This window comes from Pelecanus crispus, chromosome 13 (genome assembly GCF_030463565.1).
Source record: "Pelecanus crispus isolate bPelCri1 chromosome 13, bPelCri1.pri, whole genome shotgun sequence".
Taxonomy (NCBI): Eukaryota; Metazoa; Chordata; class Aves; order Pelecaniformes; family Pelecanidae; genus Pelecanus; species Pelecanus crispus.
In genome coordinates this window covers 22,521,872-22,530,056 of record NC_134655.1, presented here as the reverse complement: position 1 = coordinate 22,530,056, position 8,185 = coordinate 22,521,872, and the positions used below count along the sequence as shown (strand labels likewise).

General features: G+C 38.8%; 1 protein-coding gene across 1 annotated transcript in view; it reads right to left on the bottom strand.

Moving 5' to 3' along the window:
• Nucleotides 1-3,446: 3,446 nt before the first annotated feature.
• The window catches only part of HDX (highly divergent homeobox), a 44,089-nt gene continuing 39,350 nt past the window's right edge, over nt 3,447-8,185 (bottom strand). Inside the window, exons 8-10 of the mRNA XM_075720764.1 lie at nt 7,379-7,462; nt 4,600-4,722; nt 3,447-3,572 (exon numbers count right to left, since the gene is read on the bottom strand). Coding sequence (XP_075576879.1) covers nt 3,447-3,572; nt 4,600-4,722; nt 7,379-7,462 — 333 coding nt within the window. The remainder of the gene's footprint in view (nt 3,573-4,599; nt 4,723-7,378; nt 7,463-8,185) is intronic.

The window sequence follows — 8,185 nt, the reverse complement described above, 5'->3', positions numbered from 1 at the left end:
AAAACATCAATACGTGGCACTTCTGCTGCCGCGGTTTTTCAAATTACAGAGCCAAACCACTGAAATAGGAAGGGGGGCTTCTTTCTGTCATCGTAACGCACCACAATATTAGCTGTATCTGTCACGGAAAGTCTATGCAAATGATGAACTAGCACTTAATGCGGGCTTTCGTTGTCATCCTACAAACAAAGGAAATAACCATAAACCAAATCCTAACGTGCCACGGGCCCAGAGAGCCATCCCCATCGTTTTCCACCATCTGAAGAACTTTCAGAATTTCATCTGGAAACGAGCACCCCGGTGCCTGCGTATCAGGACGCGATGCCTGCCAGTAAGACGCTTGCCAGACAATTACTAAGATGAAGGCGGAAAGGAACATGCCCGATTCTCTCACACTGTTCTAAGGTCCAGCTGAACAAGTTACACGGAGTGGGATGCAATCTGCAATCTCGATTAGCACATGACGTTGCCTGTTAGGGACACGAGCAAACCAAACCAAACCCCTAAATTACAAAGCACGTGTGCGGTGCCGGTCTGAAGCGCGATACTTGGACACGTATTTTCATAACTCTCAAGGATGGTTAAGTGTTATGTTACAGGACCTCATAAGCTGCTCTTCTGCTCTGCCCTGCACCGCAGAACTATTGTTGCTGCAATCATTTAAAATACCAGTAATGGTATTTTAAAAATGGTAATAATTCAAATTTTTGTTTTACATATGGCAGGAAATATACACTGATAGTGGAAAAAAACCCCAAAACCACAGAACAGCTGTACAGTATTACCCTATACAGCATTTTGTTACACAGGAATATAATTCATACTCTTTCTTCCTGAATATCCTGTAATATTGTCAAGTGTTTCAGGGTGTGAAAACATGACTACTTCGCTCTGCTTTGTCTTGTCACCCTGCAAGAGAAAAGGCCCAAAGAACATCATGCCCACAGGGATGACGTGGGCGTTGACTGCAGCTAGAGTTTCAGCTGCACATCCTGAAGAGATTCCAGCTTCCTTGAGGAAAGGGATTTACATAATTGCTTGAATCTGGTAGTAGTTAATTCAAAATTAATTCCTTCGATTTGTTTGGCATATGAAATAGAAGCAAGACGTAGCAAAATATGAATCATCAATGAAAGTTTTTCTTGTATAAAGGTGGATGACTTGACTGACCATGAAACAAAGAACTCTCATGAAGAGTATCCTGCCTTTTATCATGGGAATTTAAGTGGAAGCAGCAGGAAAATAGGGTCCGAATAGTGGCAAAGCACAGCACTATTTTTTTTTATTTCAGCAAAGCTCACAGAAAACAAGAGGCCTCATTGTCAGTGGCACAAATTTCCTATCTAGAGAGAACAGTAATAGAAAGCATTGTTAACCCAGTATAGAAAACCCTTTATAAATGATTTTTTTCAGCATGAGCAGAATTACAGTTGAGCTCTGTCTTACATTTGAAGGATAGTACAGTGATCTTTGCTCACAACCCTTAATTAATTTTAGATTGGTGCTCATTTCAACAGGCATGTAAAATACCACTCCTCCTTTGAGTAAGGCTATAAGGACGTGTCTGCCAGCCAGGATGTGACATTTCAGCTCAGGCAGTGAAAGGATGAGTAACCTACCACTTACCTCCTCGTTACACAGAGTGCCTTCCCTCTCTCCTGGGATTCTGCTCTGAGTTTTAATGCCTAAACTCAAATACAAGCCCAACAGCTTGCTTTTGCAGGGTTACTCTGTAGAATAGATGGTAAGAGGTCTTTTGGGAGCTAACTGAATTGTATAGCAGGCAAAACTGTGAAACTGTTTTGTTTTTTTTAAAAACAGCTTTTAAAACTGCTACTATCCTTTATGCAGCTGGCATTTGACAATATTGTTAAAAGTTCCCCATGCCCAAGGACAACACAGAGACAGAAAAAAAACCCTGAAAGAACAGAGCTCGCTACCATTGCTTAAAAAAAACCCAAACCAGCTGTAGAAGCTATTAGGGAGGAACAGACCATACGGAGAAAAACCTAAAGTCATGAGTTAATCCAAGTATTAAAGAGGGAAAAATGAAAAGAAAGAAAAAAAAAAAAAAAGTGTAACTTCCCCAGCTCTCTGGATTTTCTGAGCTACACCTTGGACCTCCCACTGAAATCAAGGGGATTACTTACTGTACTGCATAAGTAAGGATTCACCAGAGTAAATTATTATTTGGCATAAAATTGAAAGATCAGGCTTTTTACCAGACTGTGAAGGTATCTGTTTCAAAAATGCTTGCTGAGGAGTATTCAGATTAGAAGTTAAAGAGCATCAATAATACAGGCATGCAACTACATGCCCGACTAAATTTATCTGAATGTGTCTGCACATCCATTTCATCAGATGAGTAAAGGGATTCAATGTCAAGGACAGCTGGGAAAGAAGAAATTCATTTCAGCCACCGCCTGCAATCAAGCTCATAGTTTAGAAATGGCACCTGGCAGTTGCCAAAAAATTCGTCAGATGGGGCTACTTCAAAACCAGGTCACATACAGAAGATCTGCAAAACTCAATTCCAAACACTAGAATACCTTTCAGGACGCAATGACGGCTGTGGATTTGTGACAGTGTCTTGATAAAGTGGAGCAAAGTTTGTGGAAAAATATATAACCCATACTTAAAACAATGAACTGAACTTTAGCATTCAGACTTTGACAAATAAAAACTGTAACTACATTCATAAAACTCTAAATAGTAGTGTAAACATCTAATCCCATTGCTACTGTGAGAATATCAGAAAGTCGCGTTCTGCAGCTATCAGCTTTCCCATATCCATCTAATTCGTTACCACACTTATGACTGCTTCTTTACATTAATAATTTATTGACGGTAATTCAAATTTTTCACTTAGCCTTTCAAAGTTTTTTCAGCTATTTTGGTCAGAAAATGGAAGATTTGACAATTTGAAGTCACATAATGAAAACCACTTTAGTTTAATTTCAGATTTTCAAAAGGGTTCAAGCACAACTCATAAAAAGCCCATTATTCTATTTGGATCCCCAATTTTTAGTCCACCTACCTGAGTAAAAATGGGGAAAGAAATAATAAACAGGACTGGTGAGCAAGCAACTCTGAAGAATTAGTTGTCTGTATAACAGGACATTTGTTTTCCATTCTTGGATCCCTGCTCAAAAAGACTTTGCTACAGAGCAAGAGTTATTCTGGAAAGTCAGAAGTTATCCTAATCAAGGCCAAACTCTTAAAAGTGAAACCTTTCCTCACACAGTTCTTTCATTTACCAAAACCAACATTCAAAATTTCTTGACACTGCACACTGTAGCCATGACATACTACAGTCATCCTGCAGGAAGGTCTACTTCACCTTAGGCTTTCCTTTTTCGACTGAAGAACACTGGATAGCAAAATGCCGTTCTCTCGAAACCTACACGTTACGCGGGGTTTCTTTTTTGTCAATTAAAAAAAATAAATCACAAGCTGTCTGAGGCATTTTTCTCTGATAAAGATGACAAGCTGAATGAGGTATCATCAGGCTCTGGGGATGCATGATTGAAATCCATTTCTTCTAGTTCAGGAGGTAAGTCTGAGAGCAGTGCCTGTAAGTAAAAAAAAAAAAATATTACAACATTAGGTATGTGTTTTATGCCAGCATTAAATGTCTGTTAAACATGTAGTGAAAAAACATTGTTGAGCTTTTCGATCAGTGTCAATATTGGATGGGTAAAAAAGTCAGTATTGCTAGATATTGAAAGAAAAAACATTGTTGTAAGATGATGTACCTTAAAACAACAATCCCAGAAGTTACTTAAGTTACTGTGGAAACAGCTCAAAATAGTTTTTTTTTTTTCAAACTGGACAAAACCAAATAATTTACATTCATTTATTTTATTCATATATTTTTAACATGTAAAAGCTTTAAAACATATATAACCATGCTATACTGTCATCATGCAGGCGACAGAACTAGATGCTGCATACAAGATCATAACTGTTGATAACAGTGATTTGTTGATTTATCTCAAAGATTTCAAGTTTACTCCTCTTTATATTCAGTTCACATGGTTTTATGAAAAAATTATGGAAAACAACCATAAGCCAAATTTATTTTGGACATAAAAGTGTTCTAAGTTTCTTTCTTGCAAATTAGTTTCTATTTTTACACCTGAAAAACTGCAGACTGTAAAGGCAAAAGGAAAAAAAATAAAAGCAACAAAATCTCTTCCTAAATAAAGCACGGAATGCTACTCATACAAGACATGATCTAACCAAGCATTAAAAGAAGTGCTATGTATTAAATGCAGTGCAGTAAAACTGAAGAAGCCTGGATTATTGTCCTAGATCTCGCGTCTTAGATCTCCCAACAGACCAGTCCCAGTCCCTCAGCGTATCCTGGTGCACTGGTGGTCCCTCTGTAAAAGTCACACTTCTCTATGTCATTGCTTGTGTAGATTGCAAGATCGTTCTTTTCTTTAAAGTTCAGCTTTTCTTTGTCTGCGAGACGTTCAGCACAACGCTGCCCTAATCATAATTTGAGCCTCTGGGCACTACGGAATAAAACCAAGGGAGTGACACAACACAAAATGCCAAACACCTTCCGTTATTAAAACCTACTTCAAGGCTTACCTGCTGCTGTTCTTTATCATCTGATTTAATAGCAAGTATCAAACTCCGAGTAAATGTCTGTAGTTCAAAATACTTCTGTTTGTGATTCTCCAACTCATTCTCAATGAATCGGACTTCTTCATTCTGTGGGGGAAAATTACATAAAGTTCTGAAATAGTAAATGGTACTGCATCTTTTTAAGGACACCTAAACCTACTTGTGTTAAAACTAAATGTTTTTAGTGAAAAGGAGTGAAAACGTGTTTATTATGATTCCTGCCAAACCCAGTATGAAGTACAGCCAAAAGTTCTAAATTACAGAATTACGGAACAATGCACGCAGGCCTTGGACACAAAGAGAAGTCTGGTGAACGTGATGAACGACCAGCAGCGCCACACTAGACCTGCAAATGCACACACCATTTCGTTTCTCACTGCCCTCCACAAAACACGTGATAGCCGACCGTGTTACATGCAGACAAGGCATTTCAGAATTAGCGTCATTAAAGCATTTATGACTCAGGCCAAAGGCTACATGAACCTTTTAAAGAAGCGCAGCTTTTTATTTTACAAGGATGACCTCTAATTCCATTTTAAAATGAATTAAAACAAAGCCCAGGTCTCTTCCTAGATGAAGTGACTGTGAAAAGGCAGGCTGACTGTGAGAAGAGACAGCAACTAAATTCCAATATTACAGGAGGAGACTTGACACAAAGACCAGGGAAAACAACTTGAAAATTCCTCAAAGCTACTAGAAATTAAAATACAGCATCCTCCAGTGCAGCTGAGTTTGATGTGTATCACAAAGTGTCAGCTCAACAATCTCCTCAAGATCTCTCCGGTTACAGAACAAATAGGAATGTATTTACAAAATGGAGAAATAGCAATAATGTGCATGCTGTGGCTAAAAAGGCATTTTTCCAACCTTTGCATAAATATGTGTTGCTATACTTGCAAATCACTTAATATAAAAATAACAAACTTCTTAATTAAAAATTCAGCTTTGATAAGTACTTCAGTTTATTCCAAATCTCTCTTCTCCTTCAAACTTACCAACTGATTGGGATGCATGATCAAAACACTACATCTGTTGATCAGTACAGAGCTAAAATTCATTTTCTCTGGTTATTTGCCTTTGCAAAGATCATGTAACCTAAATAAACAGTTCACTTTTCAAGATCAAAGTCATTGTGCATTTTTGCAAAAGGTGTCTGCATACTAGCACCAAGTGTACAATCCTCCATAAGACACTAATGAAAAAAATAGGCACACAGAAATTATTAGCTATGCTCAATACACACAGAAAGTAAGCATTTAGGTTCACAGATAATTCATGGTAAGTGTTGCATTTACCGAGGGATATCAGAGGCAAGAAAAAGCCCACCCTTGCTTATGCAACCATACGATTAATTAGGTTGGCAGTTTTGCATACAAAATGTTCCTTGATGGCTGGTTTTGGTGGCAGCAAATAATTACAAAAGCAAATTTCAATAGTGATCTTATAAGCTGCATTTTGTTTTAATGATGAAAGTATTTTTTTTTTTAAACAACACAGAACTGTGCTCTGATATTCATGCTCACATTTGCTAGATTGGCTGTAATTCAGCTTTAGTTGATATGAAAAGGTGAGACTATGTGATGAACTGGAAGGTTTGTAACAAGCCTTTAAAAATGGTTGCTGTTTTGGGGTTTTTTTCCCCCAGAAAATTCAAATTTCTTCAGTCAAAACATTGCTCACCATACTGTTTCATGTTATAAGAGCTCTGAGAATGAGAGAAATATTTGGGCTGCGATTTTGAGGCTTTCATAAGGAAATTAGCTGAATGCATTTCTTCCAGATGGAAACTTAGAAGTTGCCTATTTAGCAATGGATTTTGCCCAGCCAAAGAAAGAATTCAGATTTACGCGGAAAACACCTAGGCACACAGACTAATCGCTAATGGCTAGCAACAAACCAACAAACAAGGTTCTGTAGGGCATGCTGTCACAACAAGCCTTTCACTGTGGTGACAGGTGACATTAAGAAAAGGTCATTCCCTCTCCATATTCATTCTCCACTGCCCTCACCAGGAAAACCCTGCTTGAAGGAGTAATTTTTGTTCTGAAAAGATGATCTATTTATCATTTTGGTAATTGATTATCATTAGTAGAACATACCTGTTTTGTGTAAAAAAAATCAGCTACATAGGTAAAAACACGCTCAATATACAACACAGAGCTACGGCAGCTCTTAGGAGAGCAGTAAAACACGCGTAACCTTTACCATTTGGCAGAAGACAGCGGCTGTCGGGTATCCAACTGCTTTTCCTCCCTCCCACGACTACTGCTTCCAGACATGTTCTGCACTACATTGCGAGAATGACTTCTCAGATCCCCCCATTTTATTAGAGGATTCCAGCTGTTACGTCCCTTTCCAGAGCTGGCAGCATCACGCTGCATGTAAAAGCGTGCCGTAACTCTCCAAAGAGCAATTCTCGCACAAAAAGAAAGTTCTGGTTTAGAGGCTAAATAAATTGCTTTGTTTTGGGACACGCGGTAGGCGCTGCAGATGGCTACAGCTAGAGTAATGTAACTGCTCTGTAAAAATGGGATTTTTCCTGCCTCCCTCTGGGTTGAAATACGGGTAATCTGGCTGTAAATGGGATGAGGAGACGTGACGGAGAGGATGATGTGCAGTACGACAGTAAGAGCAGAGGAGTCCCAGGCTCCCACGTGCCTTCGCTGAATTCCTTACAGATACACCCATCTGAACATTCTGTGAAGGACTATCCTGCTTAACGTTTCATAGTCGAATTACTCACCTTATAATCCAAAAGAGAACTCATTTGATCCACTTCAGAATTGCTTATCATATCACTTTCTTCATCATCTATAATTTCTATTTTCTGAAACAGAAGGAAACGGTTCATTCCAAATATTCGAACACATAGATTAGACAAGCAAACAACAATCCGTGTCTCAAACTGCCATGAAAGGATGAAGGAAACAGGACCTTTCGCTTGCTCATGTGAAATTCTGAGTTGTGGAGCCCCCATTAGATGGCAATCATGCACCTCAGCCACGAGATCCAGGAAGAATCCAAACTGAAACTGTCCGTACTCGGAGCTGCTGCCATGGTGACTCAAGCCGTTTAGAGAGGAGGAGCTACATGTCACCATGCTTTTGGCACTACATTGCACACTCTAGCTCATTACAGCCTGCAACAGCCCGCATTTTATTCTGTAAGCCTTTTGTTGAAGCCCTCCTGCAGAGCGAAGAAGGTTATGAAAGTTTATTCCTCTGGAGGAAAACAGACACGATGGTAAGTGCCAGGCAAGTCCTAAATGACCAACTGCTTGTCTAAAAAAATGAAGAGGTCTCCTTTGGCCGCCTTTGGCCACAGTGCAAGTCAAATGCCCTAAACAGTAGAGGATGCTGATACCAGGGATAGTTCCAAATACATACACATGGACATTTTCACTTAATTCACAATAATTCTTGGGAGCTTTTTATATTGGTTTCTAAAGATACCTAAAGGTACAATGTTAAAGACCAAGCTTAACAGTGTTTAGAACTTAGAAAACATTCCATTTGTATCTCGAGTTTTAAAAGATTCACTTTTACATTAT